Below are 17,976 nucleotides of genomic sequence, written 5' to 3'. Positions count from 1 at the left end.
TTTATACATAGATCAGCACTTATGTCTTTTTTTTTATTTATAAAAATAAATGTAATAAAGAAATAAAATGCATTTCTGGATGACATAAAAGTGAATTTAGAAACAGTTAACAGAATCCATTAGTAATTCAGGCATGGACAGAAGTCTGGTTAACAAAATTTAATACAAACAAATGTAATTTAATTCTAAGAATGTATACAGAAAATTTGATATGGCACTGAAAAGTAAACCTTAAGAGAAAAAACTTTAAAATTAATTACAAGACAAAATAAGAAAGTTCACGCCCAAACTGTGTAACGTGCCTGAATGTCAGTTTTAATGCACTATGTGGGTTTTATCTCCAAATTGCAATTTTTTTTTTCTGGAAATGCATGGTTAAGAGAAAGAGACAGAAAGAATGGAATGTTTTAAATGATATTAAGATGTGATGCGATTAAAGTGTGATAAGGAGTATTGATGTCTGCCCTTATTTTAACAACTATTCTTCATCAAGAATATGAGGACACAGACTGAAGTTGTTTAAAGGCTAATTTAGTACAAAAATGAGAATATTTCTTCATAAAAGAACTACTGTATAATCACCTTAAACAAATTACTAAACAGTGCTTCAGTGACCTTTCAGTGCCTACTGACTTTCAACACCCTTAGTTATAAATGATGTCACTGTCAATAGGGTGGAATCATATAAATATCTAGGCACAACTATCACTCACAGTCTGAACTGGGATGAAGACATAACTACTCTTGTCAAAAAAGCTCAGCAGGGGATTTTTATTTCCACCAAATTAAACAGTTTAACCTGCCCCATTTAGAGCTGATACAGTTTAATAGAGCTGTTAATGATAAAAATCTCACTCTCTCCTTAGCAATCTGGTATGGCTGATCAGACAGCATTCAGCTGTCAGACAGCAGAGATGAATATTGGCCTAAACGTGGACTCCATTGAGGTCCTGTTGACATCACAGGTCAGGGAATGTGCTGGAAACATAATTAAAAACTACACTCACCATAACCCACCTCTTTAGTTGTTACCATAGAGGACATGCTAGCAGTCACTAAAGGAAAGAACTACTAGACATGTTAATGTCTTTCTTTCAGATATTGTGGTTACACACAGTCTTCGACTCATCTCTGTCTTTTCCTGGTTTCTAAGCTCCTTAATCCTAATATCCTATACATTTTATTGCTATTTATATTATAAGAACTTACTTGATATATGGGAGAAAGTACAATTCTGCTTTACTGTATTGTTTTGTATATTTGTGTTTTGTGCAATATACAGTATGTTTTTATTACTGCTGTATACAATCTTGTTATGTCATCAAATATTGTACATTATGTTCTTTAACTGTATTTACCTTCTTATGTCTATGGATGTAACACAATGAGAAACTCTTAGCAACTGTGTTGGTTGGCAATAAAGTTCAAAAGTAAGTTAAATTTGAGTGCCAATCAGAGTTGCTTTTAAACTTAGTATTCTTAACAGTCATGTGAAAAGCTGCCAGTTAGAAAAACAGAACATTGGCATTTACAGGTTGACAGAAACTGACTTGTTATTATTCATGTCATGTGTCTGTATGCATTGTACATTTTCCAAAATAATGAAATAAAAACAGTTTCATCGGGCATTAATCCTTTCTGATCATCATGCAATATTAAAATAACTTCAATAGATAGCTGCCCAAAGACATGAAAGGAATACATTTCAGACAATCTGTTTGTAGTCTGACCTCCCTCATAACTACCATGCTAACAGCTTTACAAAGAACAAGGCACACATCATAACAATAGACATCTTTTACAACAAATTACCCTGAACACACTCTCACAGATGTAACAGACAAATCGAAATAACTTTTGGAAAATTAATGTAATGTCTAAAAGATCCAAGGAAAGGTTGGGGGAAAAATTAAAATCACTTTTTGCCAAAGAATTCTTATGAAGATATCACAAAAACAAAGATCATTGACAGGATTAAACAAAGTGTGCTTGAGAGATATCCACACAGGAATCAAAAAAAAAAAACAAAACACAAAACTGCTTAATCCAGGCAGGAGCCATCCCTGTACATTGAAAAAATCAGAAGTGTTGAATTAATTCTAACAGTATTAAAGTAAACTCTCAAATGCATATCTTTTGATTTTTCATAAAATATTTACAATTAAAATGTTAACTTTCTGACTATTTAACTGCAGAGAGAAATCAAGCAAAATGACACCTTTTATTGACTAACTAAAAAGATTACAGTATGCAAGCAAGGCTCCTTCTTCAGGAAACATGTAAGTACATTACATTACATCTGATTATATTTTGTCTGAAGAAGGGGCCATGAGTTGCCTTGAAAGCTTGCATATTGCAAACTTTTTAGTTTAAGGTGTCAAAAAGGTGTCATTTTGTTTGACATTATATTCATAATGGCTAACGCAGTATTCAACACCTTAGTACTACTGACTAATAACTGAATTAATTCTATTCTGCATCGAAAGCAATGCTAGTTCCTGTGGTGCCATATTCTCTCTTACAAATGAAGGTACCAAATTGTTTTTTCAGAGCGAAGCCATTGGGGCAAAATTTTTGGTCCACAAAAGAACCATCCAGTGGAAGGTTTCAGAAATTACCTTTATTTATGGACATCTGTAACCGGTTCCATAACTACCATGAATACACGATAACGGATTTGTGAAATACTAATTGATTTCTTGGTTTAAAAAGTACTCTTGATGCATACAGCAATGGAGGCTAAGTTCTGGTCTTATTGATTTTACAGTACCACGCCCGGTAGCTGAAACACATTTAAGATTACTGTATTATCAATAAATTAGTACAGTTTTCAAAGTCCAAAGAACCTTTTACAAAGAACCCTTTAAGGATGAAAAATTAGCTCTTGGTCAGGTAATGCTTTTGTGAGGGACAACACAACCAAGTAAAGATTCATTTTAGAAACGTTATTATTAAGGGTCCTTTCTGACAAATGCATTTATTTTTAAAAGTTAGTCCACAACTTTCAAGTTTAGCATAAAATGTCTTCATCTCACTATAGACAGATAAATTATTTTCAAATGCCTTCTTTATAATGTTACTAAAAGTAGATTATTTTACAAGAAAATCAAGCAACTGCTAGAAGTGAACGGGCCTACTAAACATATAAAACGCAATGAAGAGGTAATATCGCTTACCATACGTGCAATTTTAATCCCACTGTCGGAAATGATCAGAGTATTTCCGTTATTCTCTGTATCCATTGCTGAATCTCTGTTCATTTCTGGTCCAAGGAAAACGAACTGCTTTTCTGCTACCTGGTACTGGTCATGAAAAAGGGATCCAGTCACTTCTGCGTAATTTGAGTCGCCCAAGTACTTGTTACTTATTAAATCGTGTTGTGTTTTCCAACACTGACAGGCGAAAAGAGAAATTACAACAACTAAAAATAAAGATGACACTGAACTCAAAACGACAATCAAATAAAATGTCAACTTATTTTCCTTGTCTTCTTCTATTGTGCGTGTGTTGATTTCAGACAATGCGTGGGCTTCTGTTGTTTCAGCGGTGGTGACTATTATTGTGATCGATGTAGAAAATGAAAAGCTCCCGCTGTCTTTCACTAAAATTACCATTTTGTGAACAGTCATATCAGACTCCGTAATCGTCCGAAGTGTCCTTAAATCCCCTGTATAGCGCCCCACACTGAAAAGTGACCGATCGGAGACCTCATCCAGAGAAAAAGAAAGCCAAGCGTTGTATCCAACATCAGCGTCATATGCTCTGATTCTTGTTATCAAGTGCCCCGCTTTCACGTTTCGTGGGATTGTTTCTTCTCCAATTGCACTTTGATTTGTGGTGAGGGGAAACACAACAACTGGCGAATTGTCATTTTGATCCAGTATAAAAACCTTCACAGTTACGTTGCTGCTAAGCGAAGGCACTCCCGAGTCTTTGGCTACAACGATGAAGGTGAAGCTTTTCACTTCTTCAAAATCAAAGGTTACAAAACTAAAAACTTGACCATTAAGAGAATTGATACTGAGAAAAGGCAATAACGGCTTATCCACAGCCTCGTTTTCCCGCAAGTAGTATGAAATAACTGCGTTCTCATTCGCATCTTCGTCAGCTGCGCTTATTGAAAAGACACAGGCTCCTGGAATGTTATTTTCTTCGATATAAAATACATAAGGATCTTGTAAAAATCTTGGATGGTTGTCGTTTACATCCAACACGTTAACAGTAACAGTCTCATAAGCTGTAAGAGAAGGCTGTCCGAAGTCTTTGGCAGTTATTGTAATGTTGTAGTAAGATGTTGATTCACGATCCAGCAGTGAGGTTGTTATTAAGGAATACAGATTTTTCTGCAAAGATTTCTTTAGCTCAAACGGCAGGTTGTCGGACAATATACACGTTATTTTAGAATTAACACCAGAATCAAGGTCTGTAATACTGATTAGCCCGACTACTGTGCCGCGTTTTACATCCTCAGAAATCGAGCTCGTTAGGGATGTTATTTCAATCATAGGTGCATTATCATTCATGTCTAAGATTTTAATTAATACAGTGCAGTGGCTACTTAGTGGTATCTGTCCTCTGTCAGTAGCCTTAACGTCAAAATCATAAAATTCCTTCTCCTCGAAATCGATCACCCCCTTAACTGTTATTTCTCCTGTATACATATCAAGGTGAAATAATTCGCCGTCTTTATTCTGAACTGACTGCTGAAACGAATATACAATTTCGCCATTAGTGCCTTCGTCTAAGTCTGAGGCGTTTACCTTTAGTACAAGGGTCCCCACGCGAGTATTTTCCTCTAATGTTACACTATACGTATCTTCAAGAAAAACAGGATAGTTGTCATTAATGTCGCCAACTAATACACTAATATTCATATTTCCTGATCTCGGAGGATTGCCCCCATCGAAGGCTGTCAGCAGAAAGTCGTACTTTTCTTTCATTTCCCTGTCTAAAGCTTTTTGTATCACTAAAACTGGTATTTTATTTTTCTTGCTGTCTTCTTTTATTTGTAAAATGAAATGATCGTTCTGGTTAAGCTCATACAATTTTACTGAATTCACACCAGAATCGGGATCATAGGCCCCTTCCAAAGGAAAACGCGATCCCACTGGACTCGATTCTGAAATTTCCAAGCTTAATGACTTTTCTGGAAAGGTCGGTGAATTGTCATTTATATCTAAAATTTCAATTTCAGCTTCATGAATTTCTAAAGGATTTTCAATGACAATCTTAATGCTGATAAAACAATCTTTGTTCCTGCCACATTGCATTTCTCTGTCAATGGTTTCTTTTATAAACAAGGTTCCGGTCTTGTTATTTACCTGAAGCAGCTGTTGTTTTGATCCAGAAATCACCCTAAATCCTCGTCCTTCAAGATTATTAATGTCAAACCCCAGATCTTTTAGAATATTTCCGATAATCGTTCCAGATGTTAATTCCTCTTGAACAGAATAACGTAGATGTGAAAAAGCATTTCCCCAACAGCACCAAAGAAAAGATGAAATTAGAAAAATCCCCTTGTAGCCTTGCATTTTTATGTAGTTTTTTACAGTAAGCATATTCCTTTTTGTCGCATATAATTGTTTATAGAAATTTCCAGTAATTTTAAAAATATATATTTATAAACCCGTGCAATATGAGCAGTCTGAAACTCGGAAACAGTGTTGTTTTCTTTGTGGAAACGGAATCAAAATGAGCAGAAGGGCTTTGCCTTTTTTTTTTTTTAATAATCGTTTAGGAAGTATTGAAAAGCTGGAAAGCAGTGACACCTTGCGTTCATTTTAGAAACTGTAAAATTTTGGATTATGTAATTATTCATAGTAAATGTATGAATTGGTCCAATTGTCCTGTATAAAAGGGCAATATAAAATATATTGAGAAACAAAATCTTGTTTTTCCTAAAATCATATGCATCATTTTACAATTTATGTTGAACAATGAAAAGAAAAAAAAAACAAAAAACTTGCAATTACATTCATATATAGTAAAACTGCAGGTGAAAAATGCAATAATAAACAATGCAATGTTTATTTCCGCTTCTTAAACAAAACCAAAGCTTTTGTTCCAACAAAGAAATGTTGTCCATGACAAATTCATTTTCATTATTTAGATAAATTATGTTATACCAAACATTGCAAGGAATGAGGGTGATAATACAATTAAAATATCTTTATAACAACATATTTAAACTCATATCAACCTCTGCTATATTGTTTATATTAGGATTAAAATATAAAGCAGCAAAGTGAAAAGACAAAAGTACTGCTTGTTTAATGCCCCAGCACTGATACAACACAACCCAACACATCTATAATTACGTTAAAAAAGGTACAGAAAGTGATGTTTTAATTATCCACATACAAAATTAAACAACACAGTCAATAGATGTTCAAACATAGCATAAAAGGAAGAAAACACATTTTAGAAAGTGTTAAGCAGAAACTCCATTTGTAATTCATAGCATGGTAATTTAAAATTAAGGAAACATTCTTACTCACACGAAAATTACACTTTAGAAACATGGCTTAGACTAATGGTGATAAAAATAAAATAAAAATGAGCATTCAGAACGTGCATTGGAAAGTTTCCAGTGTTGGTAAATTAAAAACAGTTCATTAATATGTATTAAACTTAGTTGTCAATTAGGAGTGGCAAGCTTGATTTCAATTTCTAGTAATATCATCAGAAAAAAAAAAATCAATGATCGTCTGAAACAATAGGAGCCAGTAGTATGTATATTTTTCCCACATGCAATGGATAATAATAATAATAAACCAATAATGTTTAAAATCTATAATAATAATAATAATAATAATAATAATAATAATGTCTTCTTTTGCTTTTCTTTATTTCGTTTTAGGATAAAACATATAAAAGGTACATGATTTAGATCATATTTATGCAGAACTAGAGAAAATTGTAAAAGTTTACAAACCTTCTAATACCACGGTAAACCGAGCTTGACAGACTAAACAAAGAACATTTTAAAAATAATATAAAAACAATGGAGGTCGGTGCCTACTTTCGGGATTTTTTTTTCAAATGTTACTTTGTCCAAAGACATGCAGGTTAGGTGGACTGGCGATTCTAAATTAGACCAAGTGTGTGCTTGGTGTGTGGGTGTGTTTGTGTGAGTCCTGCGGTGGGTTGGCACCCTGCCTGGGATTGGTTCCTGCCTTGTGCCCTGTGTTGGCTCTGATTGGCTCCAGCAGACCCCCGTGACAACAACAACAACAACATTTATTGATATAGCAGATTTTCATACAAACAGTAGCTCAAAGTGCTTTACATAATAAAGAATAGAAAAATAAAAGACACAATAAGAAAACAAAATAAATCAACATTAATTAACATCGAATAAGAGTAAGGTCCAATGGCCAGGGGACAAAAAAAAAAAAACTCCAGACGGCTGGACGTAAAAAACAAAATCTGTAGGGATTCCAGACCATGTGACCGCCCAGTCCCCTCTGGGCAGTTTTTTTTTGAAGAATGTTTTGTTTATTCTGATGTACAGATAACAGCCCATAATCAACAATCCATTATTCATAAGAAGTACTGCCCTCTTCCAGTCAGTACATGACCCCTACCTACAAAGTCATGACCCTTTTCTTAAGTCAGTCCTCCTTCTGTGAACGCTTCTCTGTAGTGTGGCAAATTTAACAAGATTAGATAAGCAAAAAACACAGCTTAAGTTTTAGAAAAGCAACGACACAAGCATGCAGAGATTATGCAGTATGAATCATACACAGAAAATACATAATGTGAGATAGGTGCTACTCAATCATGGCTAGACATTTGAAAAATTGCATAGCTTTTCTATTATTAAAATAAAAAATTTCCCTAAGTGCATATTTGGATGGGACAGCTAAAGACTATCCCAGGTGGGAAGGTCACTTGGTGTAGCGACTGAGGGGCTGCCTAAGCTGCACACATCTTGACAAAAGCACCCTGTCCTCAAGGCCCATCTAGTTTTAGTATGCTAAATTGATAGAATGACACTGGTCCACACTCATGTTAAAATAATAGTTTAGAAATGATAGATGAAAGCTCAAATAACATTGAAATCCCTCAAAGAAGCAACAGTATACACAGTTAAGTCTGTGGAGAGTGAAGTCCAGGCTTTCCAGTTTACAGTCCTACACAAGAGAAACACTGGCAACTATATAAACCCACTGTGGAAGAAAATAGCCCATAAAAATATATATACTGTATATAAAAAAGGTCTGTATTCGGATTCAGCGGGTTGGAATTGGATGGATGGATGTTACTTTGTCATAAAAAATGGTTTGTTAATGTATTTAGTCTTAATTTGAAAAATATAAAATACACGCCACCGTTAAAGCTGCATTTTTTCAGTACCATGGACAGCAGACGTTTATTGACGCCACATTTAGCAAAGGATAGACACCAACTTTAATTTCAGTTCATGTAAAACCTATTTTGTAAATATTCAAACACTAATAGGTATTATCATTAATAACTTTAATGCTAGAGGAAATGATTTAATCAGTATTCTAGGTCTTAACAAATAGGAATTCTAAAAATGAAACAAAAAAATAACAACACATTAATGAATGACATGGATGGAGATTATTATTATTATTATTATTGTTATTATTATTATTATTATTATTATTATTATTATTATTATTAGTAGTAGTAGTAGTAGTAGTAGTATTACTTTTAATTTTGGAGAAATTAGAAAAATGTCTGGAAACTAAAATAAATGAACAATAAATCCACAGAGTGCTAAAATATTCTACTTTCATCTTCTCAGACTACAAAGCTTTACTTGGTTACATGGTTGTTGGCTGAATCAAATTAATATGATTCACATCCAAAGAGAATATGAGTTTTAAATGCTCAATTAAATAACAATGTTCATTATTAAACTGAAAAAATCTTACACTGACATACAAGATCTTTTGCCATGCAGATCCTCAGTTCTAGGTTCATTTCCGGGTATCTGTTTAGTCTGCATTTAGTATCCTTGCTCCCAGCATATTCCCCCTCATTCTTAATATATCCATATTAAACTGTTCGACAACTTTATATTAGCCCAGAGTAAAGAAGACAAGGTGGAAAACTGAGTTGTGCCTTGCACTTTTCATAGTTATATTCTAATCAACCTCCTCATTTTGAGATTTCAGCCAGAGGAGAGTAGGTTGTCCTCTGAGATCTGTCTATATTGTACAGTATTCATTTTTCTACTAATTCCTGCAATATTGTCAGTCACTTCTGTTGAAAGGCATTACAACAGCATGATGTTGCTACTGTCCAACATTACCGTGGGGAGAATGTTACCTGACTGATATGCAGTGTTTGATTCACATCATGCAATGAGTGTTCAAGGATAAGTATTCCACTTTAGTCTTCTTAGACCACCAGACGTTTTACTAGACTGCTGTATCCACCAAATGATGTTTAGAAGATTCTTAATGGGCAAGGACTTTCTTATTCAGCCATGGCTTCTTTCTTGTCACTCCCCCAAAAACAAACTTTTTGTACAATGCTTTGGATGCTGTAAAGTTTTGAATATAATCTCCAATCACAGTCACTGACCTCAGAAACTCAGTCACAATGTGAAATTATGTTGCAGTATCCTCTCTAACAAGTGGAATTGTTGTACAGCAACTAAGTTTAGAGGAACAGCTTGAACTTAGCATTGTGGTTGTAGTTAAATTATTTTTCTAATTCTGTATGATGGGCTGCAATGAACTCTGAGGTGTATTCAATGCCTATTAGAGGGTCTTGTATCCTTCCACAGATCTGTCTGTGCCTCTCTAAATAGACACACATTTCTGTTCTTAATTTAATTTTTCTCTTTGTACAAACTTGATTGCTTTCTATGGATTGTAATAAAATTATTAAAAAATAAATAAAATTTAAAAAATATAATGACACACATTAGGTTTTTATTTTTGCATTTGCTCTTTTCTCCTCAATTTGGTTTGCTTTGTAGAAAGGATAAGGATGAAAGCATGCAGGGTCATGAAGGGATGGTTGGAATGATGGATGGGAGGTATTTATCATAATATTTTTTTCTTTTTCAGTTAATTTCAAATGTTTCACAAATTGGTTCTTTTGATTTGACATGATTTGCCTTATTTTGTGCATCATCTGGGAGATGTTGTACCTCAATATATTTTAAGTTTTTAATTTGAAACACTAAAATTTGTAGTGCTAAATATATTTATATTTAATATGCTCTGTCATTGCATGATAGGTGATATGCTGATGCACTGTTCTCAGTGAGGGGCACTATGTAAAAAGAAGAAAGCATAAAACACTCAAAAGATTAATGGATTGAAAACTTAAGCTAATCTACAACTATAAAAGTTGTTCCAACTAGAAAGCATTTTTCTGATATCAACCATTAAGTGTTATATTATTTCCACTGGCAAAATGTGTGATATTATAACAGAAATACTGAATGCAGCCATTAATAGGTCATTGTGCTTACTTTAAAAAAAAAATGTCACTCACCATTTGTGCAATTTTAATTCCATTATCAGGAATGATTAGGGTGTTTCCATTACTCCCCACATCCATTACCGAATCTCTGTTAACTTCTGGTCCAACAAGTATGAGTCGATTTTCAGCTGTTTGGTAATGATGGCTGTGAAAAAGAGATCCACTCACTTCTGCATAGTTGGTGTCATCTAAATAGTACTTAGTTAAAAAATCTTGATTTGTTTTCTGGCATCGAAAAGCGATGAGAATAATTATGGAGATTAAAAACAATGATGAAACTGAACTCAATATGATGATCAAATAAAATGTCACATTATTCTCTTTTTCTTCCCGTGTCCTGCTGCTTTTAATCTCAGAAAACGCATTGGCTTCCATGTTTTCAGCTGTTGTCACGATTACAGTTGCAGAAGCACTTAATGAAACACTGCCACTGTCTTTCACTAGTACCACTATTTTTAGTACAGCGACATCGGACTCGGAAATCGCTCGAATAGTCCTAATTTCTCCCGTATAGCGCCCCACACTGAAAAGTGAAGAGTCGGTAGCATCGTCCAAAGAAAAAGTAAGCCACGCGTTATATCCAACATCAGCATCATAAGCTCTAATTCTCGTAACAAAATATCCAGCCTTTACATTTCGGGGAATCGTCTCTTCGACAACTGAGGTTCCATTTGTGGTAAACGGAAAAACAATAACTGGCGGATTATCATTTTGATCCAAGATAAAAACGCGCACAGTGACGCTACTACTAAGCGAAGGGACTCCGGAATCCTTAGCTATAACAGTGAAAGTAAAACTTTTCATTTCTTCAAAGTCAAATGTTGTAAAACTGAACACTTGTCCATTCTCAGAATTGATACTAAGGAAAGGCACAACTGGCTTCTCCACGACTTCAGTTTCCTTCAGGTAATACGAAATAAGAGCATTCTCTTTGGCGTCGGCATCCACTGCACTAACTGCACATATGGATACTCCAGGAGTGCTGTTTTCCAAAATAAAGAATATATACGGGTCTTTCAAAAATTTGGGATTGTTATCATTCACATCCAATACATTAATTAAAATAGTTTCATGCGACGACAGCGAAGGAAGACCAAAGTCTCTGGAAGTTATTGTTATATTATACTGTGATACAGATTCTCGATCCAGTCGTGAGCTTGTAATTAAAGAATACAAATTTTCCTGCAATGCCGGCTTCAGTTGAAAAGGCAGTTTGTCAGGTAAGCTACACGTTATTTTAGAATTGACACCGGAATCAAGGTCAGAGATACTAATAAGTCCAACTACCGTACCCGGTTTTACATCCTCGAAAATAGAACTTGTTAGCGATGCTACTTCTATAAGAGGTGCATTATCATTTATGTCTTTAATTTTAATTAAAACTGTGCAGTGGCTACTCATTGGCACGTGGCCTTTATCTGTAGCCTTTACTTCAATTTCATAAAATTTCCTCTCTTCGAAATCTATTAAACCATTCGCTATTATTTCCCCTGTGTAACTGTCCAGTTGAAACAAACCGGAGATTTTATTCTTTGTGGAATCCTCAAAGGAATACACAATCGCTCCATTGATACCCTCGTCTAAATCAATCGCATTTACTTTTAAAATAAAGGTACCTAAAGGAACATTTTCCTCTAATGTTACATGGTATATTTCTTCAGCAAACACCGGCGCATTGTCATTAACGTCACTAACTATTACTGTAATATTCATATCTCCAGATTTTGGTGGATTACCGCCATCAAACGCAGTTAACAAAAAATCAAAATTTCCTTTCACTTCTCTGTCCAGTGCTTTTTGTAACACCAGCACTGGGATTTTATTTTTCTGGATATCTTTAACTTCTAAGACAAAATGATCGTTTTGACTCAATTGATAGAATTTTAAAGAATTAATACCAGAATCAGAATCAGCTGCTCCCTCTAGTGGAAATCGAGCCCCAGTTTGCGTCAGTTCTGAAATTTCCAGTCTTTTCTTTTTGTTTTCAAAGGCCGGAGAATTATCATTTATATCTAGTATTTCAATTTCTGCTTGATGTATTTCCATCGGATTTTCCATAAACATTTTAATGCTGATAAAGCACCTCTGATCTCTGTCGCATAATACTTCTCTATCAATCATCTCGTTTACATAAAGATCTCCAGTTTTGAGATTTACCTGCAGAAGCTGTTGCTTTGATCCAGAAATCACACGAACACTTCGCCCTTCCAGTTGTTTAATGTCGAGACCCAAATCTTTTATAATGTTGCCAATAATCGTCCCAGATTTCGATTCTTCCAGTACTGTATAACGTAGATGTGCGAATGCAGTTTCCCAAAAGCACATAATAAAAGCGAAAAGCAGAACAACACGATTGTAGACAAGATTTTTTCCGTGTTCCGAATAGACCATTATTATTATTATATAACAACACCTTCGCGCCAGGTATACTCCTTTCAAATCCTCAATCTGTATTCAAGTGATTGTGAATAAAATTGATCTCGAACGGGAGGAGCGGCCTTGTTTGAACCGAGAATTAACAAAGAAAGCTCAATTCACTCTGTTTATCTCCCGGAGAACAGGAAAATGAAAGAGGCAGGGCTTATTAATAACGATTCTTCTGAGCCAGAAATGGGGGTAAATTGGGAAGCAGTGACACCTTGTGTTTCTTTCAGAAATTTCGAAGAGATTTTTTAACTGAATATGTTTATGCTGTTATAGGTATTTCTTGTTTTTGTTTTTTGTTTTTGTCGGATATCTGCCTAAATACATAATCAACTAATTTATATCATACACTCACGTATTTGTTCCTTAAAAGAAAATCACATATATCCAAAGAAATTAACAAATAACAATTAAGGTTAAAACAGATGTAATTTAATTTTCTTTTAAATTTTTAGAAAAAATAGTTGTACACTGCATTGTATTTCTATTTGTCCTTTTGTAACCATAAACTGAAGCACAGCAAGAGATGCTTCAGTCATTTGAAGTTTTATCATAATTATCTGGGGGTTCATATATTTTCTGCTTCTTTAGAAAGAAAGAAAGAAAGAAAGAAAGAAAGAAAGAAAGAAAGAAAGAAAGAAAGAAAGAAAGAAAGAAGCATATACACCTTGGAAACAGTGGACTCCCAAAGCGTGTGTGGTGTGGTGGCACAGCGGTAATGCTGCTGCCTCGGAACAAAGGAACCATGGTTCAAGTCTTCTGTCCTTGATGTGTGGTGCTTGAATGTTTTCCTTGTGTCTTTGTGGGTTTCTTTCTGCAGTCTAAAGACTTAAAGGTTAGGTGGACTGGTGCTGCTAAATTGGCCCAAATGTATGCGTCTGTCTGTGTGTTTAAACTACAATGGATTGTCATTTTTCCTGTCTTGCACCTTGGGCTTGCTGGGATAGACTGCAGTTTCCCTACAACCCTTCTTAAGATAATGCATATTTTAAAGATGACTAGATGGACTCCCAAATCATGTTCTTATTTAATCACTTGAAAATTTTTGTATAATTTTGCAAAAAAAAATGTAGTATACCACTTATATAGGAATAAATAAAGTTATATACACATATGCCTGAGTTAATAATAACAGTTTTTAGAGAGAGTGCCATTGTTTACACATACAGAAAGTTACGGACTATACTAACATTACTGTGCCCATGGTGAAGTTCTTCTAGAGACACACATACACTCACATTTTTTGTCCATTCTGAGATACCAGTTAATTTAATTATCTGTGTCATTGAGGCATTGGACCAAACCAAAGTGATTGCATGTCAGCTCCACACAGGCAGTTACAGTACCAGTAACTGGGCCACCATCCTATTCTATACACACAAATCAATAAAAATAACTTTTCTTTGTTGTAAAAAATAAAATAAATGTGTTATTAATTTCCTTTAGGATTTAATTTTTTACATGTAGGTTTGACTATGTGTCCCTAACAAAATTAAGATATGAATAAAGATGTGCATGTAAAACACTTTCATCTTTTAATAAAAAACGATATGCACCTGCATTTACTTGAAATATTCCAGAGGGGCCAAGGTAGCCAATTTGTCTTTTACTGCCAGAGGGTTAATCTTTACAAAAATGTATGTGCCTCTAATTTTCTTTCTTTTTTTTTTTTAAATCATGGTATTTGCTTTAGGTTTCTCATTTTAAGATGTTTTGTTTTTTTAGAATTTGTATATTATTGATGGCTTGAGTTAAGTTGTCTACTTATCACACTGACTCAGTTCTCAATGAAGTGCGAATGGTGAATAAGAAAAGAACATTTCATCTTATTAGAAGGAACATGGTGATTTGTTTTTTTTTTTTCTAATTAATTGATGATGGAAAATGTGTTTCATAAAAGGCCTGTCCTAAACTATATTACTGGATTCTTTGTGAATTACAACTTCAGTGTTGAATTTGACTTTACCTCAGCTGATTAGTCTGCTAAACAATCGTATGGGCATGTCCTAATGTAACCTTTAATATTAGGAGAAGTATTGAGATGAACAAGTGTTCGACAGCAGTGCTTTAAACCATCTTGTCATTCTAAGACGTTATTTAAAAATGTTACCTCTTCATCATTATAGTAACTTTTTAATGTTTTTAACGCGTTTTTTTGTGCTGATGATGAACTCGTGATTTTTTTCAATTGTCAGAATGTTTTTGAGACATTGCTTATTTTAATTTTGTAAGGTAAAGATGAATAAAAACTCTTTCATTCAAAACCTGTATTGTTCATCCTCAAAGCAATATAAGTACTAGCTGAACTGAAAGAAAATTAAATGGAAATATGGTCCTTTATTTTTGAAGCAGCACCATTAACCATGATTTCAAAGTGTGGCCCATTTCCAAATACTGCTTTACATTTTGAAATTACTAAAATTAATTTTTTCCTTGTACAATGTCCTGAGAAGTACATTTTTCTATAAAGTAATGTGTTCACTCTTCCTGTGTTTGTGTGGTCCTTTCCCTGAATAATTGATTTTTAATCAACATAACAAGGATACATGTTACAGGTTAATAACTAAATCTAAGGTTTGACCAAGGTAAGTTGTGGGTATGTGCATAAGTGCCCTACCCAGAGTTAGCTTCTCCAGTTGTTCAGTGCTGCAAGAATAGACCTTAATCATTCTCTAATCTGATTAAACTGATTCAGACAATGAAAGGATAGAAGAATGTTTAACGTGTACCTAACAGAAACATTCAACTTAGATAGATAGATAGATAGATAGATAGATAGATAGATAGATAGATAGATAGATAGATAGATAGATAGATAGATAGATAGATAGATAGATAGATAGATAGATAGATAGATAGATAGATAGATAGATAGCAGAACCAACTTCGATTTTCTGATTTTTACAGTATGATGAATATCACATATGAATAAACATTTCACCCTTAAGAAAATGTTTTTTGGAAAATACAAACAATTATGATGGTTTTTCTGGATGGCTTCAAATTTCAAAGCTCTCCATTGCCACTATCCATCTAAAGAGTCATCCATAAACTCTTTTCTTCTTCAACCTAATTGTGATTTAGACCAGATTGTCTATACTCTACAATGTTCTGGAGACATATGTCTTCATACAGGTTTCCACTCCCTTGCCCTCGCACAGATACCCCATCCAGTTGTACCTCTCGACCATCATTCATGACAATATTTTAAATTTTCTTACTTTAATTTTTCATACACTGTCAATTTGCTGTGTGACTCTGTTATTTTATTTTGTGATCTCTATAAACTTTAGCTTTCATTAAGCTAAAAGGCTCAATTGATGGTAATTCTTTGCCAAACCATGGTATGGCAGAGTGCACTAATCTTTACTCTTTTTCATTGACAAACCAATCACAGGAAATTCTGATTGGGTCTGATGACATCAGTCCCAGCCCCAAGACCTTACTTCCGGTTCTGACCCCGATTTTTCCCGGAGTCATTCATCTCGCCGACTACGCCACTCTAATAGATTCCACACCACAAAGAAAGAGGTTTGGGGGCAGCCGCCTGTATACTTGAATTCGAATGCCAAAAATAGCAAAGATTGTGGTTCAGTGTTACAGATTTAAGTCCAGAACAAACAAACGCAAACAGGCAAACATGGTGGTTATAGAATGAGATACAGGAAATGATGTCATCAGACAGGAACCGGAAATGATGTCCTTTATGCCAGGTTGGGAAGTGACATGGCCAGAACCAGAACTGACATCTTGGAGCCGTGATTGACGTCATTGGAACCAAGCAGAACTTCCTGTGATCGGTCTGTCAATGAAAAGAGGATTAGCGCACTCTACCATCCCCTGGTTTGGCAAAGAATTACTGTCAGTTGAGCCTTTTAGTTGCCTCCCATGCGCACGTGTGTGACATTTGGTACATTTGACGTCTGTCTGATTTTATAACCCTATTCGCTGTCTCTAAGCATGTCTCTTTTTGGGTCTGTCTTTTGTCACACTTTAAGTGTTAGAAGAAGCCTAAAGGAGCTTCCAAAAAGACTTTCATGTTAGGACTTTTACCTGCTTCATTCACTGTAACTTTGGCATCTGTTTCTGGGTAATCTGCTCATATTCTTCTGTCTCTCAATATTATCTGTCATCTAACCTTCATTTTGTTACTTCTACTATCTTTAGATTCAAAGTACATTTCAGTAGATGAAAAAGCTTACATCGTTCAATTAAGCATACATTTATACCAAAAAAAAAAAGCAGGATTTGACAAAATCTTTCCAGTTGATTATTAAAGAGTTCAGGAAAAGAAAAATGTCTATGAAAACCTTAACGACTGTTACCATAAAATACTACCAATTGTTAGCAATTTAAAATATAACTTAAAGAAGTTCTTCCAATATTACAGTTATAAGAAGATGCTCAAGAGTAGTTGAAGTGTATTATGATCAGCAAAGGGTGAGATGGAAAAATAAATATCAGATGCTTCAAATTTATAATTTCTGAACTTTTTGGAGCGGTATCACCGTTAAAATTCTGAAATTCAATCGAAGGAGGTTTGTACTGGGGCTGTATGAAGCTTAAGGTGCACAATACACTTTCATCAAGGAACCGTGGATGAAGACCTTCATGAAACTTCTAGGGTGGTAATATGGTACAATTCAATTCTAGAATGGAGGGTATGGGCTCCAATCATTAATCTTCAACCGCCAGATGTGTAACGGTACTCACCGATAAACCAACTATTGGTGTGGTTACAAACTCAAAGAGTTGACTTCAAGCACTGGTAATGCCACAACCGTAATGTTTTTGCATGTTATCTTTAATATTCTGTGTATTTTCAGTTCCCAAATTGAAATAAAGCATGACAGCATTAGAATTAGTGCCATCAGCTCAGTTGACTAAGATTATTCTAGAACTGTAAAGCATAGCCTGTGAGGACAGACAGACAGAGTGGAATATTTTCAAATATACAAAATCATGACATGATTGATGTAAAGTAAGGAGCATAGGTGCCACTCACTTCCATTATATCTGTTCTTCAACAAGAATGTGGGGGCACAGATGGAAATAGTTTAAAGCAGTGGTTCTCAAACT

At 34.5% G+C, this 17,976-nt stretch overlaps 2 protein-coding genes across 10 annotated transcripts in view; both read right to left on the bottom strand.

The window, feature by feature from the left end:
- Positions 1 to 17,976, bottom strand: part of LOC120542147 (protocadherin alpha-C2-like) — a 503,189-nt gene that overhangs the window by 405,716 nt on the left and 79,497 nt on the right. Inside the window, exon 1 of one of the 9 annotated variants that reach the window (XM_039774353.1) lies at positions 3,177 to 5,651. The exons of 7 other annotated variants lie outside the window; for them this stretch is intronic. In XM_039774353.1, the coding sequence (XP_039630287.1) occupies positions 3,177 to 5,558 (2,382 nt within the window). In that variant the 5' untranslated portion in view covers positions 5,559 to 5,651. Of the gene's footprint in view, positions 1 to 3,176; positions 5,652 to 17,976 lie in introns of those variants that run through there. One more of the 9 variants, XM_039774341.1, reaches the window with a different exon arrangement.
- LOC120542606 (protocadherin alpha-7-like) lies at positions 10,459 to 12,864 on the bottom strand. The gene has a single exon (XM_039775179.1). It carries the CDS (start codon positions 12,862 to 12,864, stop codon positions 10,459 to 10,461), a length of 2,406 nt encoding a protein of 801 aa, XP_039631113.1.

The sequence above is a fragment of the Polypterus senegalus genome, chromosome 13 (genome assembly GCF_016835505.1).
Source record: "Polypterus senegalus isolate Bchr_013 chromosome 13, ASM1683550v1, whole genome shotgun sequence".
NCBI classification, from domain to species: domain Eukaryota; kingdom Metazoa; phylum Chordata; class Cladistia; order Polypteriformes; family Polypteridae; genus Polypterus; species Polypterus senegalus.
This window is presented reverse-complemented; position numbering and strand designations above follow the sequence as displayed.

Bases quoted from the DNA above. Each gene is read 5' to 3' on its own strand.
- LOC120542606 (XM_039775179.1), bottom strand. From the start codon at position 12,864: ATGGTCTATTCGGAACACGGAAAAAATCTTGTCTACAATCGTGTTGTT.